The sequence below is a fragment of the Haliotis cracherodii genome, unplaced genomic scaffold (assembly GCF_022045235.1).
Source record: "Haliotis cracherodii isolate W230 unplaced genomic scaffold, xgHalCrac1.p SCAF_23, whole genome shotgun sequence".
In the NCBI taxonomy this organism is placed as follows: domain Eukaryota; kingdom Metazoa; phylum Mollusca; class Gastropoda; order Lepetellida; family Haliotidae; genus Haliotis; species Haliotis cracherodii.
In genome coordinates, this window is record NW_027266279.1 from 1,678,145 (window position 1) to 1,699,842 (window position 21,698).

The 21,698-nt window shown below is 39.7% G+C and overlaps 1 protein-coding gene across 15 annotated transcripts in view; it reads right to left on the reverse strand.

Annotated features, from left to right (window-relative positions):
• Nucleotides 1–21,698, reverse strand: part of LOC139471661 (kinesin-like protein unc-104) — an 83,512-nt gene that overhangs the window by 42,826 nt on the left and 18,988 nt on the right. For 14 of the 15 annotated variants that reach the window (XM_071254100.1, XM_071254096.1, XM_071254103.1 and 11 more), the window contains 10 exons: nucleotides 20,257–20,369; nucleotides 19,183–19,262; nucleotides 13,623–13,802; nucleotides 13,287–13,352; nucleotides 6,947–7,125; nucleotides 5,775–5,886; nucleotides 4,749–4,892; nucleotides 3,101–3,112; nucleotides 1,027–1,105; nucleotides 756–834 (listed from right to left, as the gene is read on the reverse strand). In XM_071254100.1, coding sequence (XP_071110201.1) covers nucleotides 756–834; nucleotides 1,027–1,105; nucleotides 3,101–3,112; nucleotides 4,749–4,892; nucleotides 5,775–5,886; nucleotides 6,947–7,125; nucleotides 13,287–13,352; nucleotides 13,623–13,802; nucleotides 19,183–19,262; nucleotides 20,257–20,356 — 1,031 coding nt within the window. In that variant the 5' untranslated portion in view covers nucleotides 20,357–20,369. The remainder of the gene's footprint in view (nucleotides 1–755; nucleotides 835–1,026; nucleotides 1,106–3,100; nucleotides 3,113–4,748; nucleotides 4,893–5,774; nucleotides 5,887–6,946; nucleotides 7,126–13,286; nucleotides 13,353–13,622; nucleotides 13,803–19,182; nucleotides 19,263–20,256; nucleotides 20,370–21,698) is intronic. The other variant, XM_071254094.1, reaches the window with a different exon arrangement.

Sequence of the window (21,698 nt, forward strand, 5' to 3'; positions counted from 1 at the left end):
TTCCACCTTTTCTAAACAAAACTGACTGACACATAGATGAAATTTCACATGGTTACCATGGCAACCAGAATCAATAGACTCCAAAGTGTGCCCTTTCTGTTTGTGAAGAAAACTCCAAACAAACTATTTCAAAGTAACAGAATATTGATCCTGTCTTTTCCCACAGACCTGTGGGTCAATCTCCTTCCCAGCGCGTGACACCTTCGTTACACTCTCGGTAACATCGCTGCCACCAGTGTGGGTGCGGCCATATCAAGAATCTTGAAATTTGCCCTCCAACCCCATATGTAGTAACGTTTATACTTTTGTTTCTGTCTTAAGGAATACCATCATATTTCAATTTGAAAAGGTTTACGACTGACCATGTTTTCCAGATGAATTTACTTTGTTGTTTTGATAATCAGACTGGTTCGAGATTGCAGACTAACGGAAAATCAACCCACTTCTCCCTTACATTCTTACTATATCAATTACATGATAGTTTTAATGAAACAGAAATTCAAATTGACAAATGAAGAAAGTAATTTAGCAGCGATAAGTGTATTCGGCATCACGACAGTCGTCATTTGTTTGTAAACATAACGGTCATTCGGTTGCGAGTTCAACTCCAAGCATGGTTGTGGCCACCTATTCACAGTGGGGAGTTTTGACTGGTGGCAGCGATAGTATAGAGAGCTCCGCGAACGTACTATCGCTGTGTGGAGCTTGCCCTGTGGGTCTCAGTTAATGGCCTCCAAGGTGTTGATGGGACCCACCTGAGTGTACTGAGGGTTTCATCAAAGTTGATGTCAGCCGGACTGAGAGCAGCAATCATGGCTGTTTTGGAGTTCCCACCTGGAACAGACATCGTGAACAAACTTGAAGCAGATGCTCCCTGAACGGGGACTGTGAGTGATCTATTGAGTTGACTCAGGCCTTGTCTAGGACTATACTCAAAGGTCTGCTGCCCATTTTCGGTATCAACATCAACAGCCGTATCATTACAAAGAACCAGTATCATGCATCAGAGTGGATAGCTTTTCTCACCCAAGTTTTCTCTCAGCAGCCATGTCAGGACAGAGTCTCTGTAGGGGATGAAGTCGCTCTTCTTCTTCTTCTTATTGGCCTGATACAGATTCATAAACAATGTCATAACCAAATGTCCCAGATTTACCATGAGAGTGGGTAGACCGTTTGACGCCACTTAAAGACTTATTTCAACTACATCATGGCAGGAACATTAAACATAGGCTTCGTACATCATATCATGGAGTGAGTGAGTGAGTGAGTGAGTGAGTCGGGTTCCATGCCGCTTTTAACAGTATTCCAGTTATATCGCAGCGTGTCAGCTTAATGTGGGAGGAAAGCCCATGTGATGCAGGTCTCAAACGGGTACCACTTCGGTATCACCCACGGGCACGGGTATGGTGCAGACAAACCTAGAAACATAATCGGGGCGACCCGGGATTCGAACACACAATCATAGGTTTCTGGCGTGCCCAAGGGATACAACTCTGCACAGTGAATTGCGGCGCCTTACCCATGCCCCCCTCATACCATGGAATCAAACCCAGATGTGTTGAGTGAACGCTTTAACCACAAGGCTACCCTAGTGCCCCCTATTGTCATGATCGAGCAACATGGGATATGTAACAGAAGATGATGAAGCATTGAATCTCAAGACATGTATTCTAATCCTGATGTCACAAGGGGACAAATACCAATTCATTTTCCCCAAATCACTTTTAATATCAAGGTCATGATTATGCTTTTTTAAGACAACACCAATACATAAACTTCAAATCATAAAGCCGAAATGCTGACCAGGGCCCCGTTCCAAAAGCGATCTCAGTGGAAGGTCCTGCTAAGTCGTAAGTCAATGCTACAGGAGTTACGAGCATCTTATTGCTTAGATCATTTGCGGAACTGGGCCCTGTGCAGTGTCATGTGTCATGCTAATAATAATAGGATGTTCTTCAATATAATATTGTGTTGTGTCAATGAATCATTCCAGCCTTCAATAGCAAATGACCTGAACAGAGGACTACATGTAATTAATTACTAAAACAAATACTGTCATGCATGAATGCAGGTATAATAGCACTGATTCTAAAACAAAGCCAAAAACAAAGACAAAAGAAAATAATGACAATGAAACATGATTTGCCTACTGAGGCAGGTGCCCGACAGAAATCTCTCACAAACAAGATGCCTTCATAGTCCTTTGAAAAACAGTCGAACTTCGTTGTGTCGAATTCCCTGTTGTCTCAAACTCATTTGGGAGACCAAAGCATCCAAATTAAGCATAAAATTCCCCTGATGTCTCGAACCCCGGATAACTCCAATTTTCTCCCATGTCCCGACGAGTTCCACACAATGAGGTTTGACTGTACCTTTTCCAAACACCACATTATCAGCAGAGACACCTGGGAATTTTTTTGTCAAATCTAATTTTCTTTTTGATAAGAGTTGGCCATGAATTGATAATTTGCAGGTTAATGTGGTTTCACAATGCAGATGGCAACATTGCAGCAATATCACAGTGGCCCCCATATAATCAATAGTTGTCGCTGGGAATGACGACAATTAAGCACTAGCAGGAAGGCCTATTCTATCTAGGACATATTCCCTACGGGCTTTGTGATGGGTCTTCAGCAGCATGTTGTAACAGAAGTGCATGATGGTGTACAATGACATTAATATTGGAAGCAATTTGCACTTCAGTAGTAATCCCTCGAGATCTTCACTACCCTTAGTGAAGTACATTTCAATGCAATTGGGAGCGGCAATTACTTCATTATGTAATAGGGTAATAACAGATGCAACGCCCACCAGACTCAGGCCCGGAAATATGTGTTGGTGGTTTTCAACATATATAAGGCAGGTGGAATTCGTGGCTCGAGGCTTGCTTGATAATACATAGAATATTTCTAGATTTTAGGAGAAAACTATTTGTCCTTTCAAATTTTCATAAGTCTCAGACTAGAAGTTCTCCACCTGTCTCCTCACTAATTTAGTCACATGCAGCTTAATGAAGGCATCCTCTAAATGAAATGATGGAAACAAAAATAAAAGAATGACAAGAAAAAAAGGCAATGTTGCACATTGAGTCATCACTTACTGGTGCGACGCTCTGAAAACAGAGAGAAAACATTAGTCCTTTTTACCAGCGGAACCAGGATGGGAGACATTCTCTTCTCACGCAAGATTCAGGAAAATACCTATCAAATGAACTCCACAAACCCTAATGGTCCAGAATATAAAAGTCACTATTTTACAGACATACTATTTGCCTGTGTAACACAGCACTATTCCCATCTTCCCGAGGCAAGAGAGTTAACTGACTATAAAAGTCCAGTTTCCACCCGTGCCCAACTAGGCTGGTATTATGGAGTTACATTTTGGCTGGACAAACGAGTCTATGCATAGTCCAATCAAAATCGCGTAGCCAAAGCGAAATCCATTTCGTAAACTGTCATACAGATTTCGGTCGACTGCAGGATTTGCAAAGCATGTGCACCGCCAACTCATTGTCAACAGAATTTTTCCAAATCTTTTCATGTTTTTAATCAAGGTGCTCACATCATTTGATGCATTTCGCGATGTAAGACCCGTGTTATCACAAAATAGATCTTGATTATCAATCAGATCGGTTGTTTGAAGCAAATGCAAGTGATACAAGAGGTGGAATCTGATTGGTCCATAGGAGAGGCTTATAAGGGACATAACTCGTAATAGCCACTGGCGGCGCTAAAATCCAGCCCAGTAATTCCAGCCTAGATTGGCAAGGGTGGAAACTGGACTTTTAAAGTCAGTTAACTCTCTTGCCTCGGGAAGATGCACTATTCCAGCTATATGATGTCAGTCTGTTAATAATAGAGTCAGGACCACACAAAACAGTGACTGATGTGAGCAATGATCCCCACCATCCAGGTATGTTAACAAGTCATCAACCAAGTCAGTTAGTCTGGCCCCCAGATCCAGTAAGTCGCCTCATAATGACAATACAAACTTACATATTTTTTCTACATGTTGTTCAAACAACAATTATCAACTTTAAGTGATGTTTTGTTTGTTGTTCAAGGCCGCACTCAGCAATATTCCAGCTATATGACGGTGGTCTGTATATAATAGTGTCTGGACCAGACAATCCAGTGATTGACATCATGGGCATCGATCCACGTAATTGGGATACAATGACATGCTTCAACCAAGTCAGCGAGCCTGACCACCCGATCCTGTTAGTCGCCTCTTACGACAAGCATAGTCACCTGTTACGGCAAGCATTGGTTTGCTGTAGACCTATTCTACCCCGGATATCTTCACAGGTCCTCAGTTATTACAAAAAGTAAAGTCATTTTATCAGTCTCTGTAGAACACTAATGACATAAACTCTCACAGCTAGTGATTCCGTGGCATTTGACTGGTTGACCAATCAATTTCTGTTGTTTATGTTTCCATAAACCCCAAAACAATTTAGGCCACACAAACCTATGGGCTACTGTTTCCGGATTGGATTATCAGAACGATGTCACTGATTTTGTATTGTCTACAGTAGTTCGTGTTCAGGATTAAAGATGATTTTATATTTTCGTATCCAACTATAAGAACTGACTTCAAAAATATTTTTGCATTTATGGAGTTCAGAACATTAAAACTGGAATGCATAATGTGAAACTCACGGGCATACCTCCATTAACGCAAAACTATTGAAGTCCATTCTTAAATGAACTATCCCGCGACACAGGAGACAAATGAGCACATCTTACCACTTCTGCCAGGGCCGAGATAACCTTGCCCAGGGTGGTCAGGGACTTGTTGATGTTGGCACCCTCCTTCAAGCGAGTTCCCTTGGCACCTGTTGAGTCCGCTCTCTCACTGCCAGCCAAGTCAACCAAGGAAATTTTGCTGACCTAAACAGATTTGATGGAAAGAATTTAAGAAAGACAGTTATCATTTCCATGAAGAGTATAATAAAGATAATTTTATCCCAGTTAACGACACATTCAAATTCTAACCACCTCTGCACTTCAAACAGTCGTTCGCACACAAAAAAAACATCATATGTATCATCACTACTTTATGGCATGAGCTAAAAATGAGTGAATACTGTTTTAGCCCTTGCAGTCAGTGCTATATCACATTTAAATTAAACTTAAGCCAAGCAAATTACTAGTCAGCTCTAACAACAAGCACAGAGTTCTGGGGACCTAGTCAGCACTAACAACAAGCATGGAGTTCTGGGGACCTAGTCAGCACTAACAACAAGCATGGAGTTCTGGGGACCTAGTCAGCTCTCACAACAAGCACGGAGTACTGGGGACCTAGTCAGCTCTCACAACAGGCATGGGGTACTTGAGACCTAGTCAGCTCTTACAACGAGCATGGAGTACTGGGGACCTAGTCAGCTCTCACAACAAGCATGGGGTACTGGGGACCTAGTCAGCTCTTACAACAAGCATGGAGTTCTGGGGACCTAGTCAGCTCTAACAACAAGCACGGAGTACTGGGGACCTAGTCAGCTCTTACAACAAGCACGGAGTTCTGGGGACCTAGTCAGCTCTAACAACAAGCACGGAGCTCTAGGGACCTAGTCAGCTCTCACAACAAGCACAGAGTTCTGGGGACCTAGTCAGCTCTCACAACAAGCACGGAGTTCTGGGGACCTAGTCAGCTCTCACAACAAGCACAGAGTTCTGGGTACCTAGTCAGCTCTCAAAACAAGTACGGAGTACTGGGGACCTAGTAATCTCTTACAACAAGCACGGAGTACTGCCAGCCTTTACAACACCCACCTTCTCTCCAATCATGTTTGTGGTTGAGTCATATCGGCGCTGTGAGAATATGATGGTGAAGACAGCGTGAGATCTACTGCTGGTCTCGTTCATGTTTGTAGCAGCTACAGTTCTGAAATGATTGACACAAAGAAGGATTGACAAACTTTCCTTCACAAACCTTCTGCCGGTACACTTTTGGCTATGGTCCTAAAGGTGGTCCTATCCGATTAGAGTCATCTCTACATCTTCCATCACCAAAAACAAACCTCATACTATCCTGCATTACCTCAGTCCCACCTTTTACATCAGCTGATTCCAGGTTATCAGAATTGTTTGACTCAAAATTCCAGACAATATTCATTTTCTGGGATTTCAGTGATGTGATTGTTTGTGTAGACAGAAAATCGTGTAAACGATCTTGTGATAGTTCACTGGCTTTGTGAAACACACATAGAGACTGATTGCCTAATGCTGAATCTATATCTATTAATCAGTAAAATATAATACAGTGTTGATCCTATTAACACTGTTCTTTAATGACTTCATTTCTCGAGATTCAAACATGATGACATCGCAAATTGGATGACATATTTGATAATGAAGTGTCAAGTGAGTTGTTCCCTATAGAAGTAGCTGGACAGCCGAGATGAACCCAATGACTGAATGACCGAACTAAATTGGGAGAGATATGACAATCAGTATTGGGAGAAAAGCTGCAGATAATCGATCTGAAAAACGTGAGAATACCAAACTACGCCCTTATTTCTCACTGCAGTGTTATTATTTACTCGTTGTTTATTTCTAAAGTAAAAATATAACCATGAATTGCTGTTGTTTTATTACACATATTGACAGTGGGTCTATGCAGTCACATGTTGGGGTAAACATTTTGAAATAATCCAAGTTGATACACTTGATTGTGTCCCCTGTACTGCTAAGCAATTGACTGTATGCATTGCTACAAGTGAGTGAGTATGGTTTTACGCCGCTTTTAGCAATATTCCAGCAATATCATGGCGGGGGACACCAGAAATCGGCTTCACACATTGTACCCATGTCGTGAATCGAACCCGGGTCTTCGGTGTGACGAGCAAACACTTTGACCACTAGGCTACCCGACCGCCCCTATTGCTGCTACAAGAGATCACGACATACTGCTACAGGAGTTTACTGTACTTATGAAGTTTTACCTTGCTTTGTTTCCTTCATCAATGAGGTTTTTGATGTCCTCAAATGACTGCACAGCTAGTTTCGACAGATCCTCCACGTAGGGTCCTAGCAATGGATGTTCCCTGACTCGCAGCGCGTTCTTGTTGCTTGGGTTGAGGAGATCTCGCACACGCTCACAGTAGATTTCCATATAGCTCACCTGCACAAGACAAATTTATATTACCTCTGCATCAAAAGAAGGGGAAAAAACATTTCTATTATATGAAGTAAGATTTCTAAACTTGTACCAACTATAACAAGTAGAACATCAACGTAACTGCATCTTTTCATTGCATTCAATTATTGTTTTAAAAAATAAATCATAGTTCACACTTGAGTGAGTAAGTGAGTTTGGTTTAACGCCGCTTTTAACAGTATTCCAGTTATATCGCGGTGTGTCAGCTTAATGTGGTAGGAAAGCCAGAAGTGATGCAGGTTTCAGATGTTTACCACTTCGGTGAAACCCACGAGCACGGGTATGGTGCTGACAAACCTAGAAACATAATCGGGGCGAACCGGGATTTGAACCCACAATCATAGGTTTCTGGCGTGCCCAAGGGACACAACTCTGCACAGCGAATCGTGGCGCCTTAGATGACTAGGCCACATGCCCCCAATTCACACTTGAAAATCTATACCTTTTAAAAGAAATATCATACATGTCAACCATTAACCAGTGTTTCCATGATTTCTAAAATCAAAGCTTATAATTTCTTTTATTATCAAACCCATTAACTTTGTACATTCTTCATTTCATTCAAGAAAAGAATGTGCATATCTTAAGCCTTATCAATCTGAGTGCCTGTAGCTATGTTTAGCAAGAAACAGTTTTAACACTGTTTGTTTCAAAGACCCTTATCCATTTAAACCAAACCAAAGTCTTCAACCAAGACAAAATGTAGTATTGATCTTCATGGACTGAGTTTGCATATCGGAATATTGAAGACAAAAGAAAACATTGCAAAGTTGATATATTTGTTAATCAACTTGACTTTTTTATGTTCTGAATATCACTCAGACAATTTAAATTCGAACTGCAGCTACAGTCCAATATATAGCGTATCTCCCTCTTATGCCTTTTCATATCAAATATATCATGTGTCATAAAATGTTTCAAACTCGGGAGTGTTCTATTTATCATCCCAAATCATTGTTCCTACGTTTTTAGTTTGTGGACAGTAATACCAATGTCTTGAGTGTACAAAGGACAGATAACCAGCTTCAGTGGCAGAGATTAGTAATGTCATTTGATAATGTCATGGTAACCGATGATGTCACAATGGCCCTCGATACTATTCAAAGGGACCACTAATTTTAGTTCATAATAACCGTAGTTCGTTATAAGCATATATACAACATATATACAACAAAATGACCGGGACTAAAAAATAAGTTTGTCATATCGGTCAGTTCGTTATAAGGGTGTTCGTTATAAGCGTAGTTTACTGTATTATGTTCAATTTAAAGGCCAGAATATATTTGGAAAATACTCCACATTCAAGTTTACCTGGCAGTTATAAATGTGATGAAATCGTGGTAATACAAAATGCTATACTGACAGACCCAAAACAGATTTGTCTTTACTCTTCTCAATGGTAAATATAATCATGTAGCTAATAGCACAGGTGCTACAGAAACAGTCTTCTTCCACAATTTCGAAATCTGTAATTTTCCAGACAACTATAAAACAATTTCAGTTTATTTATCATATTCATTCTGTTAAACTATGAGGAAAAAATCAACAGGCAACGGACATTTAATATTTCCTATTAGCCATTTAGATATCTATGATTACATTACTGGTCCTGACTAATATCTACTGGTATTTGTCCAGTGGGCCAGCGTATTTGTCAAATACTGAAGTGGTTCTCACTTTAATTAAGTTCATTTAATTTGAGTGTCACTGGCTTGATAAAGGAATAGCATCTGTACCAAAACGTCGCATTGAAAAACAAAGACGTTAAAATCTGTAACTAAACTCTGTCTTCATCAATACTACAGCTTGTAAAATGCCACTTTACGTAATGTTTTCAAACGTAGTATTTCTCAACAGTTTAATAAAATCGTTTTCTTTTTTCAAACTTGCATAATACCTTAATCCTACGTCACTATAAATTACTACATTTAGCCGGTTCATAACAATCTGTTGAAAGGTCAAGTGATCGAAGGTAAATATTCCCTGAAGGCAAGCTCTCCCGCCTCCACAAATTTTGGCCAATCTCAGAACCACGAGAAAAGCAAGAGCTCTTCACTTACAAGGGTACTATGTAGCAGGTGAGATTATTGATTTTTTCCGCCCGAAGAGTGGCCGTGCTCCAATAAGCGACAGGTCTATCAAGCATCCATCTTGTTCTCTTACAGCATCATTACATCCATATATGGTCCAAAAGCCATGCCTAAACTAACAATCTGCCTCGTCTGACGCAAATCTTTGCAGCAGTGACGACAAAACGGACAATGTTGTTTGAGTGAGCAGTCTCTCATTTCCCTCTTATAATGAAATTGATTGGTAGGAATATCGAGGTGTTCTAAAATCTTATTATTTGATGCTTGGAGAATGGAGTATTTTGAGAGATTCAAGTAATCACATCGCTGGCAGTAATGGCGTTACCATGGAAACCAATTCATCAGTTTAAACCCCTTCATTTGCTGATGCAGAATCTGGATCTAAGCCATGGTTGGGTGGTGTAATTAGGCGTAGGTTATTCACAATAAATAATTGCTCACACGTACACTCGTACATAGTGTCAAATTTGCTGTATTGATCAGAATAACAGATGCTGTTGAATCAGAGCAGAAATAACACATGGATCCTTTCAGGGAAAAACATCCTGGCTGAAGTGATGAACTCTGTAATATTGCTGCTGTAACACAGCCTGCCTTATTCACAAGTATGGAAGGATGTACTTTAATTTGAATATAGTTAAGGCTGAATGAAATTGTTAATAATCTTCACCATCTCAAAATTGCCTGATTCTATTTATGATCATAAAAAGGCTTAGAAATTCAATTTTATTTTCCACAACAAAGTTTCTATCTTGTCACTTGTCACTTGCCCATTGGGCATTTTACTTGTCTCAGATCAGCAGACCTTTGTTAATTTTGAATCAGCCTTTTTTATTGTAGAAACTTGTCAATGGAGTTTTGAAAAAGATTCATAGTTACCCAGTATATTTGAATATTCATGAAATTACTTTTCCTGTTATTTCCATTTTGAATTCATTTTTTTTAAATTTCTCGTTAAGAAGAAAAAATCCATTTTATAAAGACTTAAATACAATCTATTTCTTTTCTATTACAGGAGGTGAAGTGCTCTTTAAGTCAAACAGCAAGAGCAGCTCCAACACCTTGATAAGTACCAACAAGAAAGTCAATGCTTCTGGAATAACAACAACACATTCTTGTAGCATCATTGATAATCACAACGAACATCATCAGCATGATCAAAGCTCGTCAACCCCTTTCCAATAATGCCCATGCGCCATAGATCTCTTCTGCCTTGATAGGGTTCATTTGGCTGAAATGGGGAGTTATTTTGGGCATCCAGCCTTTAAGCCAAGATACTGACAACTCACCATATTAACGATTTCACGTGGCAAGTAACGAACAAATCAATAAACATTCCGATGAGCGGCGCCCTCTGGTGACAGTATATTGATGGCTGTTATTTGGCATTCTGAGTCTCTACACGGAATGCTTTTGGAAATGGACACATTAGCACTGATCAGGTTGAAATGTTTGGTTCAGAGAAAATGAGGCATTAAATTTTGTTGGAGACGTAACCCGAATGTTCCTTCGGATAAAAAAATATGGAAAGGGATCAAGTGAGAAAATGGCATGGACATGATGGAGCTGGTTTAAGTAGAAGGTTGTGAGAGCTGGTCACAACAAATTACCAGTGCGAAGGAATCAGTTTACACACAAAACTCTTCTTTGTTTGACATTAGCCAGGGAATTAAGAACTCTGTCTACAGAGAATCTTGTTTCTAATCTGCTGGTTGTACTCTGAAGATAGATTTATTGTGTGGTTTACAGAACACTGATCCTCATGTAAACTAGGCCTAAATACTCTTGTAATGATGATCATGTTCAGCCAACTGCATAGAGTGAGTGAGTGAGTGAGTGTGGTTTTATGCCTCTTTTAGCAATATTCCAGCAATATCACGGCGGGGGACACCGAAAAATGGGCTTCACACAATGTACCCATGTGGGGAATCGAACACTTGACAAGCCAACGCTTTAACCACTAGGCTACCCCAACTGCATGGAACAGTCTCTTGATAAGTGTTCTTTTCAATAACTTATTTACACCTTTAAAAAATATATAGATTCTATTTCTGATATGTAGTATTTTTTTATATTTTAATTCATTAAATCCTTGGGATAAGTTCTAATTACAATTACCAGCAGTGAGTTATCAAACCAGACACTTTCCTTTTTTAAATTATACATAATACGCATAAGTGTTTCATGAAAATAATGCAGCGTTACATCTGTTAGTGGCATGAGAAAGCTGTAGCATCAATGAAGACAGAATTGACTTGTGGATTTCAACTTCTTTTGACACAGGTTGAAATCATTAAGTCAAAAATAAGGGTGTTCGGTATTACCGGTACACCGGTATTTTGTGGTGCAAATCTTCAGCAATACGTCTTGCAATATGTTTGTAAATGTAGCAATATATTGGGGAAAATATGAATAAGTATATTTATGTGTTCCTAATTGATATGGAGAAAAAATATCTTTGATACAACTTGCCTCTGACGTTCTTTTTATCAATTAGCGTGTACACATTGCGACTATCAAGCTCCTCTTGTTTTGTTTTTATTCTTTAATCTCTTTATCATACATTTATTCACTGAAATGGAATAATAGTGAGGGACACTGACCGATGTTATCTGACATTAATACAGGGTATAACTCTGATTAACTCATGAAAATGTAAATTGGCAGTATATTACAATGAAAATCGCAATACAGGTTAAAGTAAGACAATATATTGCAATACAAAATCCAGGTCAATACACAGCCCTAATTAAAAACACAATATTTAAACAGTGAGGTATGGACAGTTTGTAGAGACCCCTATGCACGGAGGCCAGGGCAGTGATCAGCCTAAATCAGCTCATATCATCCAATCACTGTGTGTCAATGAATAAATCATTTTATGTCCAATTAACCAAAGGTGCACAAACATCCCCATATGTTTAACACACATACACAGACATGTTACCAGAGCTACAGATAAGCAGCGTATTTACGTAATTTACCCCCTAGACATATTCAAAACCCAATTACTTTCAATTGACTTGTGTACAGAAACGCATGTATTGAAAGAAAAACTCAAATGTATAAAAACAGCACAAGTAAATACCCAATGAAGCTTTTTCAGCATGCGGACAAAGGAGCTAATTTCCGAAACACAATTACGAGCTAATTTACTTTCCAGGTCAAGTCTATATCTTTAGAACAGTTATATCTAAAACATTATTTCATTTCTTAAAATCTTAAAATGTTCATTAATTTTGGAGAAAAAAAACAAAAGAGTGATGAATAGATGAGTGAAAAAATATTGGTTACCCAATGAAAAATACAATAACCCAATTAGAATAGAAACCCTTGAGTAAAAAAAAAGTTATCCGGAGTTCTGTGTTGCAGTATGTATCACATGAAAACTTAAGCCGAATGTCTTCGACTTATATAAGGCAAGAAACATGACCATGATGACCTGTGATGCTGGTCACGCATCTCTAACAAGTGGTCAGTGGGTACATAAAAACATATCCTCATTATATTTCAACATATCTTTAATTTGTTTTCTCACATTAAGAGAGGCATCCTCACGCCATGTTGTCAGGGAGTGAGGACAATAACCAAGCCAGGCTGAGACGGTCCTCCTTCCGGGGTCCAGACACACCCACCAACCACTGCTACAACCTGACCCAGGATGAGACGGTCCTCCTTCCGGGGTCCAGACACACCCACCAACCACTGCTACAACCTGACCCAGGCTGAGACGGTCCTCCTTCCGGGGTCCAGACACACCCACCAACCACTGCTACAACCTGACCCAGGATGAGGGGAGATACTACCACTACCTGACACAAGACACACCCACCAACCACTGCTACAACCTGACCCAGGATGAGGGGAGATACTACCACTACCTGACACAAGACACACCCACCAACCACTGCTACAACCTGACCCAGGATGAGGGGAGATACTACAACTACCTGACACAAGACACACCCACCAACCACTGCTACAACCTGACCCAGGATGAGGGGAGATACTAGCACTACCTGACACAACACTCACCTCAACTGAGAAGTGAACATCCTCATTCTCATTCTTTCTGATCCGTTGGAATAAATCATCACAAAGCTGCAAAAGAAATCCACAAATTTTGAACTGTTCTCTTGAGGTTAAATCTGGCTGCAACACTCAGATATTTTAAAAAATCATATAAATGATATATCTTCAATACGCATGAAAACCCAGAAATATTTTATTAAAGATGTCAACCAAACAAAATGTGAAGATTCTTTTCATTTCCAGTGCAGTGTATCTCAATTTCAGAGACCTTTAAAGAAGATTATCACAAAAGATGTTTCTGACATGCATATTGAATAACAGCAACAACTGCTAACTAACCTGAGGAATGATCCCTTGTTGCCCCGGCTCATTCTTGCCCATCATGGTGTAGCTCTTCCCTGACCCAGTCTGGCCATATGCAAAGATACACACATTGTAGCCTTCGAACGCATGGTCCAACATCTCCAGACCAATGTCCTCGTACACCTTGTTCTGTGATGCAAACATCGGGTCATTGGCCTGAAACAAAGAAGAACATAGTGAATGGAGTGGCAGCCTTGTTTCTGTAGGATGTAAAAAACTGGCAGTCTATGGGTTGTATTGGCTACAACTGTTGGTTTCTTGATCCCACCGTCAGGACTTTGCTGTTTACTATTCAAATAAACAACATGACTTACAGACGACTCCATGTCAAACAAATAATGAAAGGAAATTGAACAAGTGATAACGTATCAAACTCCTGATCAATCGATTATCCACTGATCGTGGACACATTTGCAGAGCCCTTTCTTGTCTGCAGAATTCACCTGTTTTGCACAAATATTGCAGAATTCACCTGTTTTGCACAACCATTGCAGAATTCACCTATTTTGCACAACTATTGCAGAATTCACCTATTTTGCACTACTATTGCAGAATTCACCTGTTTTGCACAACCATTGCAGAATTCACCTATTTGCACAACTATTGCAGAATTCACCTATTTTGCACAACCATTGCAGAATTCACCTATTTTGCACAACTATTGCAGAATTCACCTATTTTGCACAACTATTGCAGAATTCACCTATTTTGCACAACTATTGCAGAATTCACCTGTTTTGCACAGCAATTCACCTCTTCCGCCCCAAAATTTCAACCTTTCTGACATTTGTACAACAATGCAGAATTCACCTATTTTGCATACCTTTTGCAGAATTCACTTATTCTGCGCAACAATTGAAAAATGTCTCCAATTTTCCCAACAATTGAACAATTCACCTATTTTGCACAACAATTGTGGAAGTCACCTTTCTCTCGTACAATTGCAGAATTTGCCTTTTTTACACAAAGAGCTAAAGTTCAATTAGCATGTTTAGTTTTCTAAGTGTATTCTACGAGATGGATACAAATTAATAAGGGATGTTTCTCTAATATTTTATGACAATTCCCAAACAGAGTTTTATGGATGTTTATTTCTATTGCAGTCAGGGATGCGATTAATGCCACTTCAAAATGGCACTGAAAAGGGTTTATAGCTTATCTTTCTGAAGTTTGGCTTTTGCTACTATGGCTGTGAAACTGTAGCCAAAATTCAAAGTTGGAAATTCATATCTGTCTGTTCAAAATCAAGCAAAAGAAAACGTTTCTTGTATCAAAATTGGATAAATTTGATACTTGTGTTTCGGTTGTTTGATGTTGCCATGCACTGCGAATCACATAATTTCACTGGTTCAGTGTACCGTGCTGCTTATATCCAGGGACCAAACTTGCATCTTGGTATTATTTTCAAAAGATCTTACTTTTTTTGGACTGGTGGTTAGAGTCGCATACTGAACATAACGTTTTCATTTTATTTTCTCATCAAGCAAGTACCTTTGATTAACTTTATTCCCATATTCACAATGCTTCATGTGCTTCTTCAATATGCTGTCAAAAACCTTGCAAATCACTCATGATCTATTTTTTTTTAATGTATGCACATTTTTTATAAGAGAAAAACAAAATTTGCTGTTACCTCAGGACACGACTAAATAATCAGTGTTTAACACCAAAAAGTTGATCAGAATCAGTTTGAAGAAATATAACATGTCTAATTTGCAGATGACACTAAGTTGTGAAACATGATAAATAATTACACATAACGACATATATCATCTATCATACAATTAAGATCAATTTTCAGATACTGTTGCATCACGATGGATTTATAATTCGGTGATAATAATGCAGCTTTAGAAATCTGTTTTTAAAGACTCAACTCAAGGACAGGTGCGAAACTCGTTAAGGACTACCATCACTGTTTCTTTATTGTCCTCTGCTGAATTTAAAAGTCATTGAGGCTGGTGTGTATTTCGAAAGCTAATTTTGTCAAAATGGAAATCATAGTTAGTGTCGAAATGAAATGTTATCCACGATCTAATCGTTTGAGCTATGGTCTACAGCCTGATTCACCCCGTCTACAACATCCTACCAACACAGCTTGTACCAAAAATATAAATATTCCTCAATTAGTTGACTTAGTAGTCTGACCTGGCTACTCTTTATCACATTCGAATTCAGACATCGGAACAAGCAACAGCAACTGTGCATAAACAAATCAAATAATAATGCTGAAAAAGATAAAAACAGCCGGTTGATGAATAAATCAAAGCGAAGCAGAGGAAAGCTCAGTGGATACCATATACTCAATAATCACGTCCTGTCCTGGTCTACCTACATGGAAGCCAGGCTAATCAATACTTGCGTCTTAGCGTGTCTCACAGTGCACGGAGCTGATGATCAACATGGCTTTGTCTTGAAATAATGGATGTGGAGGTAATAAGAAGGATTCCACGAGATGCTTTACTTGTATATCAAATTAGTTTATCCCCGATATTATAGATTTTTCATAATTTCCAGGACCCCGTTCCTCAAAGCAATCTTAGCACTACGATGATCATAAGCCTGTGTTTAGGTATGGGACTTATGATCACCTTAGCGCTAAGATCGCTTTGAGGAACAGGGCCCAGCACCAGTGACGAAAATATGTAGAGGCAAGAGGTAAAAGTGGGGGTTATGGTGTTGTCAGTAATATTACAGCTGTAGTCTAAATGAGCATGGACTACACCAACCAGAGGCTAGTGTGCAGGCATTTATCTAAACATGCTCCTGATCATCGGCCCCAAGTCTGCAGCAAATGTCATTACAAATTCCCAATTTGGAACTAAAAACTTACAATTTATGTTGCTGTGTGTGTTAGTTATTGGCTATATATAAATATAGCCAATAACTAATTTTACGGTTATGAAGAAGAAACCTGTATTCACTTATAACAATTTTAAGACCAACAAAGAGGAACAAGTTTTAAATTATTGCAAGAAATACCTCTGAATAGCGGAAAATATGAACTACTAAAAAATCCCAATTTTGAACAAAATAATGACTTTTCCACTATGTCTGCCAGTCAGGGCACTTAACTAAGAATCCTGAATAAAACCCCTGAGTGTGAGTTACAAATTAAAAAGTTTTGTTGTTTTGTTGTTTAACGCCGCACTCAGCAATATTCCAGCTATATGACGGCGGCTGTAAATAATCAAGTCTGGACCAGACAATCCAGTGATTAATATCATGAGCATCAATCCACGCAATTGGGATCAATGACATGCATCAACCAAGTCAGTGAGCCTGACCACCCGATCCCGTTAGTCGCCTTTTACGACAAGCATAGTCGCCTACAAATTATAAAGAAGCTATGGGTTATGCTGACTCTGCACTGTGACACTGTATCTGTGACACTATCTGCGACAGCTGAAACTTGAGACTGGACTAGACCCACCACAGGTCAACAGTAAGCAAAATGAAACTTCTCATTCAGATTAACACTGGAACTATATTATACATTAGGACAATAGTATATTTGCAGCCTTATATAAAATAATTAACCATAAGGTCTGTGTTTGTAATAGTATCATTATAATCCACAACTTATTTTCAAAGTCAACATGAATAAAAGAATTGATTTTGATCTCATCAATCATAGCAAAAGCATATTCTATTCTATTCTTAGCCTTTGACATTTTCTTGTAGGATGTCAAATCGACAAGCATGAGTCAGATCCCCTGCATGTTTTCCAGAGTTGTGCTCATGAGGCTATGAATCACTTGGCCTCAAACAGTTGAACTCAGTCACCAGGCCTCCCTCCATGTTGAGGAAGTTTGGGATTATGTTATATAACAAATAATTCTCCCACACAGACTTTGCAACTTCCTACACCAACTCTGTGCTGCAGGAGCATCATCATCTCGGGGCTGAACAACACTCCAGGTACAATAACAAGGCTAATGGTCCAACAGTTCGGAATATTTACAATCTCATTAAAACCAGTTCTTAGTTCTTTGTTTAGCGGTAGTGAGAACTAAGGTCTGATTTTAATCATGTTAATGAGATTGTATATATTTTACCTGTTCATCCCCTTCACATGGAGGACCAAGTTTAAGATTTAACCAACACCATTCAGAACAGAATATGTTTGAGTGAAATAAGTATATTTTATGCCTCAGTTGGCAATATTTCAGCCATATCCAAGAGCAGACTCTTGAATACAGTGAAACTGTTCAACTGGTTGGTCTCTTTCCCCGTGAACTTGTCAGGATAAAATGTCCTGATAAATGTATCATTGTTAGTGAGTTATGTTGCTTTGAATAGTTGAAGATGTTCCTGAAAAGCTTGTTAACAGACCAACAGGGTCTCCCTGTAAATGAGTCCAGACCAGACAAACCAGTGGTTGACTACATGAGCACAGTCCATGCCATCGTGTCATGACGACAGGATCAGCTTCTACCAAGGACCAAATCAGGGGTCAATCAATTCCCAACTTGCCCGACTTGTTGTGTCAGATCGCTGGACAAACAATAAAATAAGCTTCAGTAGTACTCGTACAACTTGATATTTAGTGTAAGTGAGTGAGTTGGGTTTGATCCCAGTCTCAGACATTTACCACTTTGGTGAAACCCACGAGCACGGGTATGGTGCCGACAAACCTGGAAACATAATCAGGGCAAACCGGGATTCAAACCCACAATCACAGGTTCCTGGCATGTCAAGGGCATGCAACTTTGCACACCCAATTGGAACGCCTTGCATGATCTTCATATATAGAAGATCAATGGTGATCACATAACCATATCAAGTACTAAATATAGCTTTAAAAGTGTAAACATTGTGAGTATGACCAATCAACTGATGGCTGTGTGCTGTTTACGTCCTTGGTTCGATTTCGATCACACTTTCGACATGCTCCCCGATTGGTCGATCAGGTTAGCATCATGACCATACAGCCAATTGTGCTACAACTGTGATTTTGTTTGTTAGTTTGTTGTTTAACACCACATTCAGCAATATTCCAGCTATATGATGGCGGTCTGTAAAATAATCGAGTCTGGACCAGGCGATCCAGTGATTGACATCATGAGCATCAATCCACGCAATTGGGATCAATGCCATGTATCAACCAAGTCAGTGAGCCTGACCACCCGATCCTGTTAGTCGCCTTTTACGACAAGCATAGTCGCCTTTTACGGCATGCATCGGTTGCTGAAGACCTGTTCTACCCCAGAATCTTCACGGGTCGCTACAACTGTGAAGAACCATCAGCAGGTATTAGAATATCCATATTGAAAGCAAAGACTGTCAGCTTGACTGAATGCTGTGTTAAATGGATGCTGATATGTTATTCTCCATCAAAGTTTGCATCAAATGACTGCAAATGGTAAAAGACGTCAAACGTAAAACAAGGATTTTCTAAATTTACCCTTGACTTCTATCAACAAAGGGACTTAGCTATCATATTATGAGCACCATCATCATGTTATGTCCATGCAACATCAATACGATACATTTAAAACTTGATCTGTGACCACAACATCGTAAAAATTCTTACGTTTGTGTGTGACCAGTAGGAATAGTCGAAGTTGAAGCTCTTCGGTGTCCCATCCCTCTTGTCCTTAGGTGGGCTGATGACTGCAATAGAAACAGATAGTACTAGTCTGCTCCTCCAAGGTGACAAGTCTGGTTGGTTGGTTGGTTGGTTGGTTTGTTGTTTAACGCCGCACTCAGCAATATTCAAGCTATATGACGGCGGTCTGTAAATAATCGGGTCTGGACCAGACAATCCAGTGATTGATATCATGAGCATCCATCCATGCAGTTGGGATCGATGACATGCATCAACCAAGTCAGCGAGCCTGACCACCCGATCCCGTTAGTCGCCTTTTACGACAAGCATAGTCACCTTTTACGGCAAGTATGGGTTGCTGAAGACCTATTCTACCCCCAAATATTCACAGGTCTGACAAGTCTGGCAAACATAGTGTCAGCACCCATCCAGGAGGTTGCGCCTTGTGAAGTCACGCCCAAGTGATCCCAACATCCATCACCCATTTATCTGACAACCTCTCTCCGAGACATGGCTTTCAAGGTTCTCACCATCCATTCTGACCACACAATCCTCATTCCATCGCTTCATGGTACCAGTGAGTGAGTGAGTGAGCAAGGTTTTACGCCGCTTTTAGCAATATTCCAGCAATATCACGGCGGGGGACACCAGAAATGGGCTTCACACATTGTACCCATGTCGGGAATCGAACCCGGGTCTTCGGCGTGATGAGCGAATGCTTTAACCACTAGACTCCCCGACCAGCCCTCATGGAACCAGATTGAGTTACACACAGTGTCACATATTCTGCACTGATTTCCCTCACAAGGCAATGGCAAGAAAATACTGCACACAATGATCTGACTGATGTACATTCACAAAATCAACCAATAGAAAAATAATATCAAATGATATCAACTACATTTATATTATGTTTGAATTTCAAGAAATTAACTCCATCACAAATTTTGTCTTAAAAAAATATCTGAAATTGGAACAGTCACCATGGTCACAGGATGCCCGAACAAGGTAATACAAAGCAGCAATAATACAAGGTCATGAAGAGGAGGTAACTCCTACCGGTAGTGTTTCCCTGCATATTAATGATGCACTCAGCATCCCTGGAAATCTCCCTGTTGTTGAAGGGACGAACCCTCACTGCTACTTTGACGGACGACATGATGGCAGCTTAACTGAAAGAAAGAAATGGAATCACTTGAAAACATATCGATAATTAACAGACATAAGACTCCATAATGTTTTCCCATTAGCATTATACTATAGGACTACCATACACACCTCAGTATAAACAAGGCGTGGGTGTGGGGTTGACACTGTCAGCAGTAGTGGTGTAACTTTATAGCAAACAGTATCTTTGTGCCGATACACACGGATTTAAAAGAGCTGTACCATAATACAACCAATACTTTAATATTTGAACATTTATAATAAAATAGGTCAGGTTTGATAGAGTAAAGTATGTCTGACAAAGCAATGTTGGTTAATCATCCATGAAGATCTTGCAAGTCATCAGTCATGTACTGTAGAATGAAGATGTTTTTTGCTTCGTCAGCAATGACGCAGCCATCCACTATAATCAGGCCTGTATCTAGTACAATGTTTTGTTTTATGGTCCAGTAAGATCATCCTTAGATGAGCTTGTCACTTAACAGGAAACGTTCACCAGACTAACAAATTAACAGGAAACAGTCTCTTGTGTCTTGTGATCACCACTACGAAGTCCTCATAACACTTTCCTCCTGGGAAGTCACAAAGTTCTTTAGTTGTCATTATTACGTTAGCTGGAGCTATCTTTGTCATGGTATTAACAGCAATGAGGATGTTTCCGGTGACCAGCTTTCAACACAAAACCCCGTAATTGTGACATTTAATCAAGTGTAGCGGCCATAAAATTTCAAAATCCTGTGACGGAATTCGAACCACGGACCTTTTGATCTGAGGTCGGACGCCTTGTCCACATGACCAAAGAGGTTAACCCCGTCAGCAAGCTGACAAGGTAAGGATGTCATCTGTGGGATGACTCCACGTCCTGATACACAAGCAAAGGTGTAAATACATTCCCTGCAAGTCACATCTCCATGAAAATTTTAAAATGAGATATAGCCCAGGTTTACCTTTCCAAAACCCAAACAGGAATTCCATGCTTTGAGAATCCAGTGTTTAAATATGATTACCTGAGAACTCATATAGAAACACACCCGGTATGCCTAAAATATTGGAGCATGGCTGCAATGTATCACATGCCTTGCTCCTACTGTATAACCATGTATCACATGCCTTGCTCCAACTGTATAACCATGTATCACATGCCTTGCTCCTACTGTATAACCATGTATCACATGCCTTGCTCCAACTGTATAACCATGTATCACATGCCTTGCTCCAACTGTATAACCATGTATCACATGCCTTGCTCCTACTGTATAACCATGTATCACATGCCTTGCTCCAACTGTATAACCATGTATCACATGCCTTGCTCCAACTGTATAACCATGTAT